At 44.8% G+C, this 22,470-nt stretch overlaps 1 protein-coding gene across 1 annotated transcript in view; it reads right to left on the reverse strand.

The window, feature by feature from the left end:
• Positions 1–17,827: 17,827 nt before the first annotated feature.
• GORASP2 (golgi reassembly stacking protein 2) overlaps positions 17,828–22,470 on the reverse strand; it is a 29,410-nt gene continuing 24,767 nt past the window's right edge. The window contains exons 8-10 of the mRNA XM_081243222.1: positions 21,644–21,730; positions 20,532–20,642; positions 17,828–18,968 (exon numbers count right to left, since the gene is read on the reverse strand). Coding sequence (XP_081099348.1) covers positions 18,628–18,968; positions 20,532–20,642; positions 21,644–21,730 — 539 coding nt within the window. The 3' untranslated portion in view covers positions 17,828–18,627. The remainder of the gene's footprint in view (positions 18,969–20,531; positions 20,643–21,643; positions 21,731–22,470) is intronic.

Below are 22,470 nucleotides of genomic sequence, written 5' to 3' on the forward strand. Positions count from 1 at the left end.
TTTTTCTCCCTTTTATTCTGAGCCGTGTGGATGAAAGGCTCTTGGTGCTGCAGCCAGGAGTCAGTGCTGTGCCTCTGAGGTGGGAGAGCCAACTTCAGAACACTGGTCTACAAGAGACCTCCCAGCTCCACATAATATCAAACGGCGAAAATCTCCCAGAGATCTCCATCTCAACACCAGCACCCAGCTTCACTCAATGACCAGCAAGCTACAGTGCTGGACACCCTATGCCAAACAACTACCAAGACAGGAACACAACCCCACCCATTAGCAGAGAGGCTGCCTAAAATCATAATAAGGCCATAGACACCCCAAAACACACCACCAGACGTGGGCCTGCCCACCAGAAAGACAAGATCCAGCCTTATCCACCAGAACACAGGCACTAGTCCCCTCCACCAGGAAGCCTACACAACCCACTGAACCAACCTTAGCCACTGGGGACAGACACCAAAAACAACGGGAACTACGAACCTGCAACCTGCAAAAAGGAGACCCCAAACACAGTAAGACAAGCAAAATGAGAAGACAGAAAAACACACAGCAGATGAAGGAGCAAGATAAAAACCCAGCAGACCTAACAAATGAAGAGGAAATAGGCAGTCTACCTGAAAAAGAATTCAGAATAATGATAGTAAAGATGATCCAAAATCTTAGAAATAGAATAGAGAAAATGCAACATTTAACAAGGACCTAGAAGAACTAAAGATGAAACAAGCAACGATGAACGACACAATAAATGAAATTTAAAATACTCTAGATGGGATCAATAGCAGAATAACTGAGGCAGAAGAACAGATAAGTGACCTGGAAGATAAAATAGTGGAAACAACTACTGCAGAGCAGAAGAAAGAAAAAAGAATGAAAAGAACTGAGGACAGTCTCAGAGACCTCTGGGACAACACTAAATGCACCAACATTCTAATTATAGGGGTTCCAGAAGAAGAAGAGAAAAAGAAAGGGACTGAGAAAATATTTGAAGAGATTATAGTTGAAAACTTCCCTAATATGGGAAAGGAAATAGTTAATCAAGTCCAGGAAGCACAGAGAGTCCGATACAGGATAAATCCAAGGAGAAATATGCCAAGACACATATTAATCAAACTGTCAAAAATTAAATACAAAGAAAACATATTAAAAGCAGCAAAGGGAAAAACAACAAATAACACACAAGGGAATCCCCATAAGGTTAACAGCTGATCTTTCAGCAGAAACTCTGCAAGCCAGAAGGGACTGGCAGGACATATTTGAAGTAATGAAGGAGAAAAACCTGCAAGCACGATTACTCTACCCAGCAAGGATCTCATTCAGATTTGACGGAGAAATTAAAACCTTTACAGACAAGCAAAAGCTGAGAGAGTTCAATACCACCAAACCAGCTTTACAACAAATGTTAAAGGAACTTCTCTAGGCAAGAAACACAAGAGAAGGAAAAGACCTACAATAACGAACCCAAAACAATTAAGAAAATGGGAATAGGAACATACATATCGATAATTACCTTAAATGTAAATGGACTAAACGCTCCCACCAAAAGACACAGATTGGCTGAATGGACAGAAAAACAAGACCCATATGTATGCTGTCTACAAGAGACCCACTTCAGACCTAGAGACACATACAGACTGAAACTAAGGGTATGGAAAAAGATATTCCATGCAAATGGAAACCAAAAGAAAGCTGGAGTAGCAATTCTCATATCAGACAAAATAGACTTTAAAATAAAGACTATTAGAAGAGACAAAGAAGGACACTACATAATGATCAAGGGATCGATCCAAGAAGAAGATATAACAATTGTAAATATTTATGCACCTAACATACGAGCACCTCAGTACATAGGGCAAATGCTAACAGCCATAAAAGGGGAAATTGACAGTAACACATTCACAGTAGGGGACTTTAACACCCCACTTTCACCAATGGACAGATCATCCAAAATGAAAATAAATAAGGAAACACAAGCTTTAAATGATACATTAAACAAGATGGACTTAATTGATATTTATAGGACATTCCATCCAAAAACAACAGAATACACATTTTTCTCAAGTGCTCATGGAACATTCTCCAGGATAGGTCATATCTTGGGTCACAAATCAAGCCTTGGTAAATTTAAGAAAACTGAAATAGTATCAAGTATATTTTCCGACCACAATGCTATAAGACTAGACATCAATTACAGGAAAAGATCTGTAAACAACACAAACACATGGAGGCTAAACAATACACTACTCAATAACGAAGTGATCACTGAAGAAATCAAAGAGGAAATAAAAAAATACCTAGAAACAAATGACAGTGGAGACACGACGACCCAAAACCTATGGGATGCAGCAAAAGCAGTTCTAAGAGGGAAGTTTATAGCAATACAATCCTACTTTAAGAAACAGGAAACATCTCGAGTGAACAACCTGACCTTTCTCCTAAAGCAATTAGAGAAAGAAGAACAAAAAAACCCCCAAAGTTAGCAGAAGGAAAGATATCATAAAGATCAGATCAGATATAAAAGAAAAAGAAATGAAAGAAATGATAGCAAATATCAATAAAACTAAAAGCTGGTTCTTTGAGAAGATAAACAAAATTGATAAACCATTAGCCAGACTCATCAAGAAAAAAAAGGGAGAAGACTCAAATCAATAGAATTAGAAATGAAAAAGGAGAAGTAACAACTGACACTGCAGAAATACAAAAGATCATGAGAGATTACTACAAGCAACTCTATGCCAATAAAATGGAAAACCTGGAAGAAATGGACAAATTCTTAGAAATGCACAACCTGCCAAGACTGAATCAGGAAGAAATAGAAAATATGAACAGACCAATCACAAGCACTGAAATTGAAACTGTGATTTAAACTCTTCCAACAAACAAAAGCCCAGGACCAGATGGCTTTACAGAAGAATTCTGTCAAACATTTAGAGAAGAGCTAACACCTATCCTTCTCAAACTCTTCCAAAATATAGCAGAGGGAGGAACACTCCAAAACTCATTCTACGAGGCCACCATCACCTTGATACCAAAACCAGACAAGGATGTCACAAAGAAAGAACACTACAGGCCAATGTTACTGATGAACATAGATGCAAAAATCCTCAACAAAATACTAGCAAACAGAATCCAACAGCACATTAAAAGGATCATACACCATGATCAAGTGGGGTTTATTCCAGGAATGCAAGGATTCTTCAATATATGCAAATCAATCAACGTGATACACAATATTAACAAATTGAAGGAGAAAAACCATATGGTCATCTCAATAGATGCAGAGAAAGCTTTTGACAAAATTCAACACCCATTTATGATAAAAACCCTGCAGAAAGCAGGCATAGAGGGAACTTTCCTCAACATAATAAAGGCCATATATGACAAACCCACAGCCAACATCATCCTCAATGGTGAAAAACTGAAAGCCTTTCCACTAAGATCACGAACAAGACAAGGTTGCCCACTCTCACCACTCTTACTCAACATAGTTTTGGAAGTTTTAGCGACAGCAATCAGAGAAGAAAAGGAAATAAAAGGAATCCGAATTGGAAAAGAAGAAGTAAAGCTGTCACTGTTTGCAGATGACATGATACTATACATACAGAATCCTAAAGATGCTACCAGAAAACTACTAGAGCTAATCAATGAATTTGGTAAAGTATCAGGATACAAAATTAATGCACAGAAATCTCTGGCATTCCTGTACACTAATGATGAAAAATCTGAAAGTGAAATCAAGAAAACACTCCCATTTACCATTGCAACAAAAAGAATAAAATATCTAGGAATAAACCTACCTAAGGAGACAAAACACCTGTATGCAGAAAATTATAAGACACTGATGAAAGAAATTAAAGATGATACAAATAGATGGAGAGATATACCATGTTCTTGGATTTGAAGAATCAACATTGTGAAAAAGACCCTACTACCCAAAGCAATCTACAGATTCAATGCAATCCCTATCAAACTACCACTGGCATTTTTCACAGAACTAGAACAAAAAATTTCACAATTTGTATGGAAACACAAAAGACCCCGAATAACCAAAGCAATCCTGAGAACGAAAAACAGAGCTGGAGGAATCAGGCTCCCTGACTTCAGACTATACTACAAAGCTACAGTAATCAAGACAGTATGGTACTGGCACAAAAACAGAAAGATAGATCAATGGAACAGGATAGAAAGCCCAGAGTTAAACCCACGGACATATGGTCACCTTATCTTTGATAAAGGATGCAGGAATGTACAGTGGAGAAAGGACAGTCTCTTCAATAAGTGGTGCTGGGAAAACTGGATAGGGACATGTAAAAGTTTGAGATTAGATCACTCCCTAACACCATACACAAAAATAAGCTCAAAATGGATTAAAGACCTAAATGTAAGGCCAGACACTATCAAACTCTTAGAGGAAAACATAGGCAGAACACTCTATGACATAAATCACAGCAAGATCCTTTTTGACCCACCTCCTAGAGAAATGGAAATAAAGACAAAAATAAACACATGGGACCTAATGAAACTTAAAAGCTTTTGCACAGCAAAGGAAACCATGAACAAGACCAAAAGACAACCCTCAGAATGGGAGAAAATATTTGCAAATGAAGCAACTGACAAAGGATTAATCTCCAAAATTTATAAGCAGCTCATGCAGCTCAATAACAAAAAAACAAACAACCCAATCCAAAAATGGGCAGAAGACCTAAATAGACATTTCTCCACAGAAGATATACAGACTGCCAACAAACACATGAAAGAATGCTCAACATCATTAATCATTAGAGAAATGCAAATCAAAACTACAATGCGATATCATCTCACACCAGTCAGAATGACCATCATCAAAAAATCTAGAAACAATAAATGCTGGAGAGGGTGTGGAGAAAAGGGAACACTCTTGCACTGCTGGTGGGAATGTGAATTGGTACAGCCACTATGGAGAACAGTATGGAGGTTCCTTAAAAAACTACAAATAGCACTACCATATGACCCAGCAATCCCACTACTGGGCATATACCCTGAGAAAACCATAATTCAAAAAGAGTCATGTACCAAAATGTTCATAGCAGCTCTATTTACAATAGCCCGGAGATGGAAACAACCTAAGTGTCCATCATCGGATGAATGGATAAAGAAGATGTGGCACATATATACAATGGAATATTACTCAGCCATAAAAAGAAACGAAATTGAGCTATTTGTAATGAGGTGGATAGACCTAGAGTCTGTCCTACAGAGTGAAGTAAGTCAGAAAGAGAAAGACAAATACCGTATGCTGACACGTATATATGGAACTTAAGAATAAAAAAAAATGTTATGAAGAACCTAGGGGTAAGACAGGAATAAAGACACAGACCTACTAGAGAATGGACTTGAGGATATGGGGAGGGGGATGGGTAAGCTGTGACAAAGTGAGAGAGTGGCATGGACATATATACACTACCAAACATAAAATAGATAGCTAGTGGGAAGCAGCTGCAGAGCACAGGGAGATCAGCTCGATGCTTTGTGACCACCTGGAGGGGTGGGATAGGGAGGGTGGGAGGGAGGGAGATGAAAGAGGGAAGAGATATGGGAACATATGTATATGTATAACTGATTCACTTTGTTGTACAGCAGAAACTAACACACCATTGTAAAGCAATTATACTCCAATAAAGATGTAAAAAAAAAAAGGGCAGAAGATCTATATAGACGTTTCTCCAAAGAATAGTATGGATGGCTAACAAGCAAATGAAAAGATGCTCAACATCACTAATTACTAGAGAAATGCAAATCAAAACTACAATGAAGTTATCACCTCACACTGGTCAGAATGGCATCATTAAAAAATCTACAAACAATAAATCCTGGAGAAGGTGTGGAGAAAAGGGGATCCTCCTACACTTTTGGTGGGAATGCAAATTGGTACAACCATTACAGAGAACAGCACAGAGGTTCCTTTAAAAACTAAATACAGGGGCTTCCCTGGTGGCGTAGTGGTTGAGAGTCCGCCTGCCGATGCAGGGGACACGGGTTCGTGCCCTGGTCCAGGAAGATCCCACATGCCGCTGAGCGGCTGGGCCCGTGAGACATGGCCGCTGAGACTGCGCGCCATGGCCGTTGAGTCTATGCGTCCGGAGCCTGTGCTCCGCAACAGGAGAGGCCACAACAGTGAGAGGCCCACGTACTGCAAAAAAAAACCAAAACAAAAACAAAAAACTAAAACTAAATACAGAACTACCATATGATCCAGCAATCCCACTCCTGAGCATATATTTGGAGAAAACCATAATTCAAAAAGATACATACACCCCAATGTTCATTGCAGCACTATTTACGATAGCCAAGACATGGAAGCAACCTAAATGTCCCTTGACATAAGGAAGATGTGGTACATATATACAATGGAATATTACTCATCCATTAAAAATGATAAAATAACATCATTTGCAGCAACGTGGATGGACCTTGAGATTATCATACTAAGTGAAATACGTCAGGCAGAGAAAGACAAATATCATATGATATCACTTATATGTGTAATCTAAAAAAAGATACAAACGAACTTAGTTACAAAACAGAAACAGACTCACAGACTTCAAGAACAAACTTATGGTTACCAAAGGGGAAAGGAAGGGGAGGGATAAATCAGGAGTTTAGGAGTAACATATACACACTACTCTATATAAATTGTCATATATATGATAAGGGGTTAATATCCAAAATATATAAAGAACTCATAAAACTCAATAGCAAAAAACTAAACAATCCAGTTTAAAAAAATGGACAAAGGATCTAAGTAGACTTTTCTCCAAGGAGGACATTCAGATGGCCAACAGGTACATGAAAAGGTGCTCAACATCACTAATCACCAGGGGAATGCAAATCAAAACTGTAATATCACCTCATACCTGTAGAGTGGCTATTATCAAAAAGACAATAAATGTGTTGCTGAGATGCGGAGAAAAGGGAACTTTCATGCACTGTTGGTGGGATTGTAAAATGGTGCAGCCATTATGGAAAACAGTATGGAGGTTCCTCCAAAAGTTACAAATTATTCTAGGATTTCCCTGGTGGTCCAGTGGCTAAGACTCCATGCTCCCAATGCAGGGCCCCAGGTTCCATCCCTGGTTTTGTAACTAGATCCCACATTCATGCCACGACTAAGAGTTCAAATGCTGCAACTAAAGAGCCTGCGAGCTGCAATGAAGACCTGATGCAGTCAAATAAAGAAATAGATAAATATTTTAAAAATTATTCTACCATTATGATCCAGCATTCTGCTTCTGGATATTTATCTGAAGAAAATGAAAACTTGAAGATATTTGCATCTCCATGTTTATTGCAGCATTATTTACAATATCCAAGACATGGAAGCAACCTAAGTGTCCACTGATAGAATGAAAGGATAAAGAAAATGGGATAAATATACATATAATGGAAAATTATGCAGCCATTAAAAATAATAAAATCTTGCCATTTGCAACAAAATGGATGGACCTTGTGGGAATTATGGGAAGTGAAATAAGTTGGAGAAAGACAAATACCATATGACCTCGTTTATGTGTGGAATCTAAACAAATGAACAAAAAAACCATGTTCATAGATACAGAGGATTGGTGGTTGATGGGTAAGGGATGAATGATATGTGTGAAGGGGGTCAAAAGGTACATATTCCAGTTATAAAATAAATAAGTCAAGGGAATGTGACATACAGCATAATGACTACAGTTAATACTATTGTATATTTGAAAGTTGCTGAGAGTACATCTTAAAAGTTCTCATCACAAGAAAAAAAATTTCTAATGCTGTATGCTGTCAGATGTTAACGAGACATAGTGGTGATCACGTTGCAATATGTACAAATATGGAATCATTATATTGTACATTTGTAACTAATATATTGTTATATGTCAATTATATCTCAAGAAATATTACTTCACCCCAATCTCTTCATCTTCAAATAAAGGTAAAGTGTCATATATTATTTTCTTCAAGGAAAAAATATTGCTTGGAAAATCAGACAAGCCAACATATCTAAGTGGTTTCAGTTATGAATAAATTCAAGTAAATCAAGGAAGGATTTTCAAAATGGGAGGGATTTAGCAGCTTATATCTTTTAAATGACATAAACTGCTAAATGAGAATCCCATCCTTTACAAATGCTGAGCATTTAGAAAATAATGCACTCAGGGATGCTGTAAAATGGGTTCTTATCTAGCCTAATCTAAAATTCCTCAAAGATCCTTCCAATTCATCCAACAAGAATTTACAGAGCATATATTCTATGTCAGACACTCTGGAGTCTGATGATACAGAAGAAAGCAGAAAAGTGTCCTTCTGGAACATAGAATCCAATAGAGGAAACAGACAACAGTTAGAGAATCACACACAAAAAAGTGAAATTATATTGCGGTACGACAATAATGTGATAAGTGCTACTGAGAAAAATAAAAAGAGGTACATAGAAAAGTCGAACGTCTGTGGTACTCTAGCATAAAATAACTAAGATCATTTCACTGTAACAACTCCTCACTTCAGAAATGAAATAACATGACAAAAGTGCCAAACCATACCCTGGGCCGAAAACTGAGAATACTGGCAATAATAGCTGGCAATACTCCGGGTATTTAGGGAATTCTAATCTGAAGCAGCTCATAGATATACTTTAACGCTATCCATTCTCCTTGACTCTTCAAAAGAGAAACTTTTGGACAAATGTTAGCCGTGAAAAATTGGAAATCACTTAAGCTAAAAATCTTTCCTTGGTAATTCTACAAAAAGGTACTCTAATAATTTAAGTCATTTTTATTACATGTATGAACTTAAATCCCCCCATGATTATGTTATTGATACTTTTGCCAATATTTTATATAATGCCGTTCTCTCCAGACACCACTCCATTCTCTTAAGATAACAAAGAGCTGCCAGTATCTCACATGTTCAGATATTTCGAGGTTTTAACTTTTTCTCAGTTAAGAAGTTTTATGGGGACTTCCCTGGTGGCGCAGTGGTTAAGAATCCGCCTGTCAATGCAGGGGACATGGGTTCAAGCCCTGGTCCGGGAAGATCCCACACGGCACGGACCAACTAATCCCGTGAGCCACAACGACTGAGCCCGTGTGCCACAACTGTTGAAGCCCGCGTGCCTAGAGCCCATGCTCTGCAACGAGAAGCCACCGCAATGAGAAGCCCGCACACTGCAACCAAGATTAGCCCCCACTCGCCGCAACTAGAGGAAGCCGGCACGCAGCAACGAAGACCCAATGCAGCCAAAAATTAATTAATTAATTAATTTTTAAAGTTCTATGAATTCTCCCAACCTATTATAAGTAAAAGAATAAATCTCTGAATATCATCTTTTGGGAGCGAGAATCCCATCAGACTCTCTTTAGATTCAATTCCTTCCCACAGCTTACTGTTTCCTCTTAAGCAAAGAGCTAAGCCCCCAATCCTAAAACAAAAACAAACAAACCCACGCCCCTCCCCCACCCCAATTAGATGGGGAATGAGAGAATACAGAGCCTGTGACCTGGGTGTTAGAACAGCTGTATGCAGCCCTCACCCTATTGTCACCCTAGGTCACATGCACAGCACACCACCAGACCCCCCTCTCGTCCCCACTGACAACTGTCACCCCTTGGCGGAGGGACGATTGTGGTCTCCCCCCCACCCCTGCATTCTGTACTTGCTCCAGGAAGGCGTGCCGCTCCGCCCTCACATCCCTGTTGACGGTCCCGGGCCTGGGGAAGTTCAGGTGGGGTGGGCGCCCTCTCTGCCGGTCCTACTCTAACCTTCACCGCACAGACTCGCTCTCATCTGGGTCCCATGGCTAGACGCCAAGCTAGATGAGGACACATCCTGATGGTCACTCATTCAGCAGAAGTCAGGTGCCTGCTGTGAGCCAGCGATGTGCTAGGTGTTGCAGAGACGGTTAAAGCGGACACGGTCCCTGCCACCAACGCGCGACAACAGATGGTGCAACCGTAGGGGCGGCCTCCCCTCCTCAAATGTCACATTGCAGCACTTTCCAACCTGAGTCATCCCCTCCGCATGCACTTGTCCGCCAGTCTGCAGGGGCAGAAAGACGCCAGTGCCCAGAGAGAGCTGCAGCCCAGACGCGTGGCTCCCCTCCAGCTGCTGAAGCTCCTCCAGGAGCCCGCGGTTAAATGGCCACCGACTGACTAGGCTGCTTCAAGTGGGGTTCTTATCTCAGCTAAGAATCCTGATGACTGCACTTTCTCACTGTTGACAAAATCACTGGCATTTTAAATTCTGATAAAAATGAGGGTACTGTTAGCTCTGGCGTGCGCTAAGACCATCCCCTAGGCGCGGGCACAGGACCTCCAGCTTACCTCTACCCTAGCTCTCCAGCTGCCTCCGTATCTGCGTGTTTCCCACGAGGCTGGGAGCTGCCCACCCATCCCATCCCCCCACCGCACAGGTTGCAGCCAGGCTGAAAGAACAAATGAATGGTTCTTATTTCCACCTGGGTACCAGCCCCAGCTCGACCAGCCCTATAGTTGTGAGCCTGAAGGAGAGTCATTTTACCTCTCTGGATTTCACTCTCTTCATCTGTAACATGAGAAATTGAGGGAGAAGATCTCCAAGGCCTCCCAAGCTCTCTCCCTGAGCCATGTACATCGGTAATTTTTTTAAGCACGCAGGGCTGAGAAAGCACGGGTCCGTCGGTTGCTTTCTGCACCCAGGTGTAAAGGGTTGCCTTGCCTGGAGAGGGGCTGCGGAAGAGGCCTCACCCCACTGGGTTTCTGGCTCTTCCCAGACCTCTACAGACCAGGAGAGAGTAAAGGGGCTCCCCAGCCACACCGAGAGCAGGGTGCTGGGGGCGGGAATGAGTTCTTCCCCCCGCAGGGCAGCTCTGGGGTGACTGGGGCCAGTTCCTCAGGGATGCGTCCCACACATTCCCCTCCTGCTTAGAGGGAAGCTGCCAGCAGTTCCACCTTAATTTTTGGTTTTTAAGTCTATGTTCCACCTACTTCATTTTAAAAAGTTTTGCTAGGGGCTTCCCTGGTGGCGCAGTGATTGAGAGTCCGCCCGCCGATGCAGGGGACACGCGTTCGTGCCCCGGTCCGGGAGGATCCCACATGCCGCGGAGCGGCTCGGCCCGTGGGCCATGGCCGCTGAGCCTGCGCATCCGGAGCCTGTGCTCCGCAACGGGAGAGGCCGCAACAGTGAGAGGCCCGCGTACCGCAAAATGAATAAATAAATAAATAAGGCTTCCTAAACGGGAAGATTTTCAAACCTCTGATCTTTATAAAGGGCAAACTCTTTACTCCCTTGCAAAAACAAAACAAAAAAGCTTTTATCAACTCCCCAGTAAGGTACAGTCTGAGCTCCCTGGCATCCAAGGCTCCCCTCCAACCCCCAGCTGCAACTGCTGCCACTCCAGAGGTCGCCCTTCGCTTTCCAGCCACCCAGAGCAACGTGCGGTTTCAGAACACGCTGTGTGCCACGTACCTTCGTGTCACTGCGGACGCTGTTGCCTCTGCCGACCATGCGGTGCTACTTCGCCTGAGAGGCTCTCTCCGTCCTTCAAAGCCCTGACGTCTCCTCCCCCGGAAGCCTTCTCAGACCTCCTCCCGTGGAAATTATCCCGCTCCCGGGCTCCTCGAGCCTTATATTTAGCACAGTGGATACTAAATTGCTCATTATCAGCAGTGTGGGGGGAAAGCCTGTGGATTCAGATCACCTGGGCCCAAACCCAGCTGCCCCACTAGGTGCGCCCGGGCCTGTGAGGCGGGAGTGTGTGCCCCGCGGAGCCGCGCGGAGGATGAGCGGGGCCTCGAGCCCTTCTGCCTTCGGAGGGTTGGTGGGCGGTGGGAGGTGCACCCACCACAGACAGGCCGTAACCTCAGTGGGGAGCCTGGGGCTGGGGGCCGAGGGTGAGGGAGGATGGGGGCTGGGAATGGTGGGGAGCAAGATCCCGCCCCTCCCCGACCGGGTCCTCAGACTTCTGACGTTTTTCTTTAAGTATCTGAGTGGTTCACAGACACCCGTAGGGCTTTTCATTTTTATCTTAACGATCCTCAGGTTGATCTATTTACTCTAAAATTATGTTGAAAGAGGACTCCTTTTGGTGAATGCACCCGTGCTTTTCTGCAACCCTACCCAGCTGAACTCGTCTGCGGTGGAAGGGAAGTACGGGACTAAGTCCCCGAGCCCTTTTCCAAAGAACAAAAAAGCGCCTACACCCTTGGGGCCGCTCCCGCGACGCCCCAGCCCCGCCCAGGGGCCCTGCGAAGCCGGCCCGGAGACCCCGCGGCCTCGGACGGGGCGCGGCTTTTCCGGGCTTGCGGCGCCACCTGGTGGCCGCGGCGCGCACTGCGAGCCGGGCTCCCGTTCCACGTGGCCTTGGAGACAACAGAAGTCCCTGGGCAGAAGTCAGTGTTGGGCCCTGCGACCAACCCGGTGTGTGGGGACAGAACTGAGGTTTGCGAGCAGACAGACCTACCAGGAGTCAGCTCCTCCCCCAACGTTTCCCGCTGTGTGAACTGGAGGTTTCTTCTCTGGTAAATGGAGAGAGCAGTACCACCTGCTGGGATGCCCGGGGAGAATTAGTAGAAAAACGTGCCCAACTCGCCGCTTGGAACCTGTTGTCAACTCAGTGCTTCTCTTTAAATTGATTCCTTTCTCACTAAAGTTTATTTATAAAGGAAGCTACTTTAGCCTCATCTTACGAAGCAGCTCTATTTTTTCAATATATGTTAAAATAAATATATAGGTAATAAAATTAGAAAACAAAAATTTCTTCCATGGACAATGGGCAACACCAGTCCATGGGATCAAGTCTAGAACGTGTACCTGCCCAGGGGCCGCTCTTCTGCCTCCTTCCATGGCCATAGTCACCCCTCACCTGTCCCCTCCTGGAAGTCCCCAGTGGGTGGGGTTCTCATCTCACGTGATACCATTTGCCTAGTAGAGATCTGAATTTGGAAAAATAGATTTCACTGTCTCTGATGTTTCATACCCTTTTTATTTCTGGTCATACCAGAAAAAGAAAAACAAAAACTTGGGAGAGACGAAGGAGGGTAAATGCTTTATTAAAATCACAATGAGCTCTGAGCCCCCCCACCCCCCCGACTCAAGCAATAGGAACCTGCTTCTTCTTGCTTTTATTCAGCTCCCTAACAAGACAGATGGCGTTTGCTCTCACATTTATGTTCCCCACCGCCCCAAAGCACACAGGTTTTTCAGCTGCTGCTCTCAAATGAAACAGTGTTAGAACTGCGAATACTTCATATACCTGACAGCTGGCATCATTTCCGGAGATCTAAATGCCAGAACAATTCCTAGAGACAATGTGAACACTTGCTATCATGTCTCTGTGCTCAGCAGAGCTATCTGAACACACAGGGACATTTCTGGCCAAACTGATTTACAAACACAACATAATATCACAGATCATTACAGTGCAGGTCTATTAAGGCAAATGTCTGATAATTCTAATCTAGGGCCAGTGCTAGGAACTTCTTAGTGGCGAGCTTTTAAATGCTGCTGCCGAAGGCCAGCACCTCCCCTCCAGCCTAGGCAGTCCTGGCTCTGTAAGTCTCCCATTTCTCTCCTACGTGAAAATAACCCTATTGTTTTTGTTGACTGAAAAGTAAATCAAATGTGTCTTTAAAAATTCTGTTGATGTACAAGTGTATGAGAAGTTCCCATAACCCCACCCCAGGCACCCCAATGAGAGTGTTCCTCGGCGATGTTTTCCTCATCCCCCCAACCTCAGGCAGACTTACTAGTTCCAGTCTCAAACTGGGCCAGCCTGGCCAGAGCTGGGCAATTGTAAGCGGCTTCCCTCTCACCAGGATTCGAGGCCACAGAGCACAGGGCAAGGAAGCCACTCGGGAATTCAGGCAGGACCTCTCATTACCTACTCCTTGGTCCCTAAAAAGAGAACTGATGGGGCTTCCCTGGTGGCGCAGTGGTTGAGAGTCTGCCTCCTGACGCAGGGGACACGGGTTCGTGCCCCGGTCTGGGAAGATCCCACATGCCGTGGAGCGGCTGGGCCCGTGAGCCATGGCCGCTGAACCTGCATGTCCGGAGCCTGTGCTCTGCAACGGGAGAGGCCGCAACAGTGAGAGGCCCGCGTACCGCAAAAAAAAAAAAAAAAAAGAGAGAGAGAACTGATGATATATTTCAAGAGATTTGGTTGTTAAGGTAAATAACTAATGGGTTTTTGGTCCCAGACTTGGCTTCCAGAAGAGGCTGGGGAGACCCAAATTCCTGTCACTGTCCGTGTCATTGTCCAGACACCCATTTCTCCCCCAGGTTTATAGTTTAAGGGACTGCTTCAAATTTTGTCAACCTTAGCGCCCATTTCACCATGATTCATGGATCCAAAATAATGTCCATGAAAGATCTTGTTTTCTGATCCTGGATCCCCTAGGCTCTGGACCCTCCAACTTTTTGAAGCCCAGGCTTCCCACTCATCTCTACCAGGATAAAACTTCAGACGCCTGTGGACCGGGCAGGTGGCAGAAACCAGTGGACCAGGTGGCAAACTGGTGGGTGTAGGCTCAAGGGGGCGTTTGTTTCCTCGTGGGGCTGAGGAACTAGTGTTGTCAGATGTGGGGTAAGAGAAACCAGAAATCTGGATTTATGTGAAATTTTCTGATTTTGAAATGTTGGCAATTAATTCACATTTAAAAATAGACAGCGTGGCTCAAAGGAACCAGTGTGGAGGAAGCTACCTCTTGTTCACTGGGTAGACTGTCCTACAAAGGGCTTTGCACAGGGCTGGCTCAGCTCCTCCTTTCAGTATCTACCCCTCGAGCCGAGGCCTGTTTCTATCTAGTGCCAGGAAATATGGTGCAACCTTAACTCTAATAACACGAAGTCCCTGAGCCCACATCCACCAGCAGATGGAGTGTGTTTTCTCATTTTGTTTGAACTGGCGAAGAATGACCAGAGGGCACGGTGCTCGTGTGCCCTGGAGAGGCTGCTTTCCCTGCACTGGTCAGTCCTCAGCTGCTCTTTGACAGACAGTGAACTCTGTCCCCAGTCCTGGAGCTTGTGGGTGCCTCTGCCACTGGCCGCACCCCTGTGAACAGTGCATTCTGTCTCTGTCTCTCTCCAGCTCTCAAAGTGATGCCAGCCTGGGAGTGGTTTCACCTGCCCTTCCGCTGGCCTGTGGTTCTGGCGTTATTTCCCCATTCTTGTAGTTAATCAAATTGGCTCACATGTAAGAAGCTGACAAAGGAACGCGCTGGTTAGCAAGACCGGAAACTGTTCTTCCTAGATCTACTACAAACAGTATCATTGATAAAAGGATCCCTTCTCTAACGTGTGCACTTTGCTAAGTGGTGGAAGTGTCAGTAGACAATGGACTTTCTGTTGCCTTATGACTTCAAGTTATAGACCAGCCTGTCTCAATTATCACCCAGGAGGCGGTACGGGGCCTCTGCTAACTGGACCTGGGGAGGGGCAGGTATAATGAAGGAGACCAATGTGTTTAGTGTCTCTCATTCCCTGGAAAGCTTTCCAGAACTCAGGAACCCAGGAATCCATACTCTCATAGAAGTGGTTCTAATTTGACCCCCCTTGCTGGGTGGTCAGATAATTAAAGGGGAGGCCGACACCCACAGGCCCCGGCCGGGCCATTCTTGAACATTAGTTGCTGCCTCACAAATGGGGAAGGTCTTTTTCAATTCACTTTCAATTTTCAGGAATTGAGCTAAGGCCAGCTGTTCTAAGGTAAGCGCGTTTAGTATGGGACTAAGCATAAAACAGGAACACAAAGTGTAAAGACAAAGTCATCCTCACAGACTATCAGCTACCAAAGTGGCCTTCAGGACAGCACCTCCCGAGTCTCCTCCGTCTGCTCTGAAGCTCCTCCCTCCTTTCCGCTCATTTCAGGGCTGACTGCCCCTCCAGCTTCCACTGCTAGACAGGCTTCCTCAAATGCGGATGAGCTTGTCTGCACGGAGATCCTCCAGTGACTCCTGTTTTGAAGACAAAGTCCCCACTCCCCAGCCCGGCACTCAGGATCTGGCCCTGTGCGTTCTACTCCTCACCATTCCTCGACCCTCAAATGGTCTCTGCCCCTCCTTTGCCTAAATAATTCTTCATGTCAAATGTCATCTCTCAGAACCCTGCTCCCGCCCCAGCACCCTGGACAAGCTGCCTCCTCTGGCTCCATCGAATCTTGGGCAAACGGAGGTGCTGTGCGGGGTCCACGTGAGGGCTCGGCGGGGGCTGCTCACGGGGCCTCACTAGTCACTTTTCTTCCTCCCCAGTACATGACAGCATAGGCTTCATTCCTCAGCCTCCCGTTCAGCTAGAAGTGGCCATATAACTTCACACTGGCCAGAAGAATGTAAGCCAAGGTGCTGCGTGAAACTTCTCTGAAATGTCCCCCAAAGAGGGGGGCTGGCCCTTCTCTTCTGTGGAACAAGGAGGGCCTGGCGGGGGCTCTGGCTGCCATCTGGGCCCATGTGATGACCTTGGAAATGGAAACCACACCAGGCAGAACGACAGGACAGGAGCTGTGGTCTCTGACATTGCCAAGGGCTGGTCCTGCCTCAGCCAGACCACCTCCAACTCTGAACATGGGAGAGAAAATAAACTTGCTTGTTTAAACCACCGTTATTTTGAGAACTGTTCTGATAACCGGGCCTGTTCAAACCGGCGCCCTCCCTGTCACTGCCTCGTGCCTCTCACGTGAACGCAGGCACACTGAGTGACCCAGGGGTTCTAAGCTAATTCTGACTGCCATCCTCACTGCCATCCTCACAGCGGGGCATCTCCATGGTTAGAGCGCTCTCCTCGAGTGCCCTGAGCACTGACCACCCGAGCTGTCCCCTCTACAAGGCCACAGTGAGTGGTCTACTGGTAGGGACACTATCTTTTACATCCGTGTTTCTGGCCCCGGGTACAGGATATGCTACTGTCTATAAACACCGAAACTGGTTTTTCTGAAGGAAGCAGAGAATATCTAAAGTGTTTTCCACCTCAGGAAGATCCAATGAGCCAATCTAGGCCAAGTCTGTGCCCATCTACCTTCCAAGTGCGTACTAAGCATCCCTCTCTCTCCCCCGAGCTGAGTATTCTTCATATGCTTATAGACATTTCACTGGGAAGATGGCATCAGGGCTGCCGTCATCCTCAGATGCGGACTGTGACCTCACAAGAGTTAAGAATCACTGCACTGGAAAAACGACTGTTAAAGAAACTGTCTTTAAAGCTTAAAAATTACTTACTTGCTTTCCATGAAGTATCTCCGTAACATTAAAAAAATATATGAACATCTTTTAGAAAGTAATAACAACTTGCTCAACTTTTCCTATCCTGGAAAGTAAAAAGTTGTAACATAACAAAAGTTAAGTATGCTTGTGAATATTTTCCCTACCTGTTATAAGCTCCATCTCAAAAAAAACAGGATTGTTAACTGCGAGAAATATTCTAGAAATATTTATAATGCAAACAGAAGGAGCTATGATTAGAGGTGGAGCCTTCTTTTATCATTTAGCTTTAAGTATAAACCTGGCTCCAGAAATGGACCTATCCTAAAAACTGGCTGGCACCGGGTAGGCGCTGATAACTCTAGTTCCCAGCTAGTGATCACAGACCAGTTCCACGCGCTGCTCCCCTGGCAACATTCATGCTGGTGCCAGGTCAATAACCGATCAATCTTTCATCTTATTTAAAAAACAGAGATACAATATGCATTTAATTTCATTCAATAAATCAATTCCACATAACTTACCATCTCTTAGAAAATCCAGGAGACAGCCAATGTCAGACATGAAGAATTACATGAATGCAGTGTGATGCACTGGAGAGGAATGAATGCACCATGGCAATCAGGAGTTGTAATTTAAATGTACCACAAGAAGAAAAGCAAAACTACTGTAATTTATTGCTGTATCTATGCTTCCCAGTATAGCTATAATATTATAAGTAGCTACAAAGTGCCACCTTCTGGTTTAAAATTGTGGAACATCTTTATTTCTTTTTAAATGCCATTTTTTGGTGGACGTATAACAACGGCAGCAGTTACAAAATGTTGTCTGAGTACTTTTGAGAGCTCAAAACAAAGATCTGTGTATAGGCTGAATAAAAAGATGTTCAATTAATAGTGCACATAGTGTAACTTTAACAACATCTTTCATTGGAATTTTCGTGTAAACCTTAATAGACATGTGACTCACAGAGACCAAAAAGTAAAGTATCTTTTCCTTTCATGTTTTACTGAGGTGGTCTGCATTCTCGCAGATGATTTACAAAATACAAGAAATGCCGCATGTGGGTATTAGGCGTGAAGTATTTCATTTTCTTACAGAAGGGGCAGCAGGAGGACAGGAAGCCTACGGACACCCTGTCGCCACCTTTCCCAAGGACGTATGCCCTCAAGGATGGCGGTGGAAACCCGGCAGCAAGCCACCCTTACAATTCTTTTTGGTTGTTTTAAAATACAAGCACTTCCTGACATTCCCCTCCCCGGCCCATGAGCCCCACCCCCACTTGGCAGGATACAAACCCACGTCCTCTTGCTTCGTTTTCCCCTTAGAATTATTTACAGGATGCTTACAGATACGGTACAAACTAGTATGAAATTAACTATAGTTTGCATTTCCAGACACACTCCTGTGGTGAAATAAGCGCTCCACACCAATTCCGAAGGCTGGTCCAAAGCTAAGGTGACTCAGAGGCATTTGCATCCGTAACCGCAGAGACAGGCTTCTTGCTGGCTGGGATGGATTCGCCGACTCTGTCCTCAACAGTGGCCGGAGCCTTGGGAGTGGGGGGCGGCACACCCACGGTGAGTGTGGACGTGGCATCTGCCCTTGCAGCGGTCGGGACAGGGTCGGAGGGTGGGCTGCCGGTGGGTGGGAGAGAGGACAGCGGCTCTGTGGAGCCTGCCGCGGAAGAGACCTCTGGAACCAAAGGGAATGACGGGAGGAACTCGGATGGCATGGGGAGAGGTGCAAGGCCAGCTAAGTTTTGGGGAGGCAGGGAAGGAAGAGGTGGCAAACCTAGGACAAAAACGGCATAGATCACACATCCTCCCAGCACTAGAAGAGCAGCAGTCAGCATCACACGACTATGAATTTGCATCTCATTAAGGAAACTGAAGCTGAGGAGAGACAATACAAATCACAACTTCTGATTATCCTCAGTTGGAGGCCAGGACAGAGTTAAATATTCACTGCAGGACCAGCTGGCCAGGAGGAAAGGTTCCCTCATGTGACTCAGCCCAGAGCTCAGGGAGGAAATGATTCTCCCAGCCAGGATGGACAGGAGCCCACCCAGCCTGCGATGCAGCTACATGGAGTGCCCAGCAGGAGGACTCCACTCTCCCGGGCAAGCTGCAGGTGGATTTAAGCTGCCCTCTGGACAGACAAGAGGAAGAGGAGACAGAGGGGCCAGGCCTCCTGTGAAGGTTTCGCAAGGGAAGGGCCTGCTGTGTAGACCCTGGCATTAGCCTCACCAGAAGTACTCAGCCTTTATAACTATTTATAGTACAACTATTTATAGTACACTTGGCAGGTTTATTGTAATGATTTTAAAATGCAGATGAAGGGGAAGAGTATTACTTTAAGAAACAAAGGAAAAGCAGGTTGTAAAACAGGTTTGGGGCAACCTGGGGCCTGGTGAAACCCTTAATACTCTTAGAGTCTGTCAGTCTGGGGAAAGGGCAGAGCCAGAAGCCAAGAATACAGGGCACAGAAGAAAAGACAAAGGGAGCGCGGAGACAGTAAACATTCGTGTGAACTTACTGACTTCATTTGTTTTTTAACCCATTGCGCTGAAAAGCAAATGGGTTAATGAGGATGGGTAACGTTGGGGCCGTTAGAAATGTGACAATGCCACGGTGTAATAAGATCACTCGTTGACATCACTGATGGGCCAAATTCCTGAGATTAGCAATTAAAAGTCAGACCCGACTTGTGGCCATCTCAAAGCTAAAGATAATCTGGGCAATCATTAACCAGAAGAGCAGACTTGTGGGGACATTCTGCTGCTTCATTTTCATCAGTGCATAGAATATGAGTGTAAACACTCTGAATATCTGTGAACTTAACTATTTGTAGCTAAAATTTCTCACAGTTCTTGTTATAAAAAATGTGTTAATAACGAAGAATATTTATCAAGTAGCAAGCCCAGCTAGCCTCAGCCACGCAGAGCAGGTATCACTCCTCCCCGGGTGGCAGCTGCCCAAAACATGAGGAGAAATCACAGGGAGTTCATCTGCCCCCACTGAGTGAACTGCGCACACCTCCCATCCAACTCAGCCCAGCAAGGCCACGCCACTGCTCTTTATTTCTACAGCTGGCCTTTGTGGTGCTTGAGCTGTCAGGTGCAGGAGAGGAGAAAGGGGGAGGAGAGGCAGCCAGGCAGAGGAGCATCAAGAAGACACTCCTCCTCCTCTTCTTTTTCAAGCTTTTTAAATTAAAAAGATTGATTTTTATTTGAAGCAGCTGAGATTTGTTAAACTGATCTGTCCTTGCTAGGAAAAGACTGAAATAGAGGACTGCCTTTCCTGGATAAAGCTTTTTATTAGACAGAGTCCTAGGAAGGCAAGATGGGCAACATACCCGGGTTCATGAGTTCTGGTAAGCTGACACCTGGCACGACGTGCGGGGCAGGGAGGTTGAGATTGGGGAGGGCAGGGAGGTTTGGTAGTCCTGCTGGTAAAGGCATCAGACCTGAAAAGAAGGCAGAGAACAAAAGATAAATCATCCAATCCTTGCATATTGAAAAAAATACTACCCACTTCAAAGTGAGAATACCAGAAGTCCACTTACCGTGTGGCAGTTTTGTATCATAACAACAGTAACAATAACAAAATCTCTCCCAAGTGAAGCATCCTTCTATACCTAAGTGATTAGATGGCTAAGTGGGCAAGGGTTAAAACACACACACACTTCTGAACCCGAAAGCAAGAATGATGCTGGCCTGTGTCTTGGAGAAGGGGCTGATTTATCTCAGCAAATATGGAACTGATTTTCTTTGATGGTTGAGATTCACAGTTTCTCAGGCTTTTTTTTTTTCTTTTTCCTTTTTAATTTCAGACTTACAGATGCTAATTTATATGAAGAATCCCCATGTATATCTTTCACTCAAATTTCTCAAATGTTAACATTTTACCACACTTGCTTTATCGTTCTGTGTGTGCACACATTTGGTTAATGGCTTAATATGCCTGTGTAATGACATCTTTAGCCATACAATTAAAGGCTCTCACAATGCCAGTATATCTGATCGTTATCTGCTGGATGAAGGGACTTGGTCTTCACTGGGAACAGTAAGTGAATAAACAACAATCTAACCTAACGTTAGAGCCACTGAAGACTCGAGTAAGGAGTGCTTTCCTCCAGGACACAATGTCTTATTCACTAAACAACCACCAGAAAGCCCTGGGCTGAAGGACGGACAGTCTATATACTCCTTATTCCTGCCTCCGGCTGCACTGGGGGCAGGGAGGATGGTTGGCTGGGGTTAAGGAGCCCAAGGCTCAGCAGCTGACTAGCTGGTGACAGCAGTTAATTGCCACTTGGTCTCACTTATCACAAAGTTACAGCAGAGACAGAATGAGAGTAAAAGACATAAATAGTCACCGCATAGGTAGAAATTTTTTTCATTGTTTTCTAAGATGCACAATATCAGTAAAGCTATTGTTATTACATATAGGTCTCCTGCTACTTACCTGGTAATGTAGTAGCTGGGTTCATTGGCGGCACAGAAGTGAGGGACTGGTTTACTTGTGGTGGCAGTAATGGTACTGTTGGTACACCTAAAATAAAAGCACAACCTTTTAACAATTTCAGTTGATAAGGAATGAGCAGACTATCTCGGACAGTCTTCCATCCCTTCCCTCCCGCCGTGGTCAGGTCTTCACTCAGTGCGACTTTAGTCAGTTGGTCTCTAGCTGCATCACTGCCACAGCTCATCCACCTGCTCTGCCCTTGGCCCTTCGCTATGGCTGTTAGCAGACCGTGAGCCAAGAGGGCGGGGGGCTCTGCAAGCCCTCCGCAGCTAAGTAAAACCGGGTAAGAGTTTTACTCCTGACCTAAGCGGGGCTGGATTAGAAAACTGTTTTGGAAATTTGGAAATGGGACACAAGGATCCTAATCAGTCTCTATTGGGCTCCTGACCTAAAAGGCCACGTACACCTGCGGCTGCTGGGGGGCTATGTGCCCCATGAAACAGTGAATTCTGGTCTGTAAAAGAGAATGATGTAGATGGCCTGAAAGAGACAGAAGAGCATGTGGACCTCCAGAGATGGGGAGAATGACCTGGCTTCCTGAATCTTCATTTCCTTTTGACCTTAGGTTCTGTGAGACTCCTTTGAAGTCTAGTACATTCCCACTTTTACGGCTGTTAGCTTGAAGAGGTCATGTTCTTTACATTCAAGTAACTCTTACGATACCACCTAATAAAGATTATCTATTAATGTTTACCACCTACTCATGTGGGAGGTTTCGCTGATGTCCAAACAATAGTAATACTGCACATGGATTCTAGATTTTGTCT

Source organism: Mesoplodon bidens (genome assembly GCF_964165515.1).
Source record: "Mesoplodon bidens genome assembly, chromosome: 8".
In the NCBI taxonomy this organism is placed as follows: Eukaryota; Metazoa; Chordata; class Mammalia; order Artiodactyla; family Ziphiidae; genus Mesoplodon; species Mesoplodon bidens.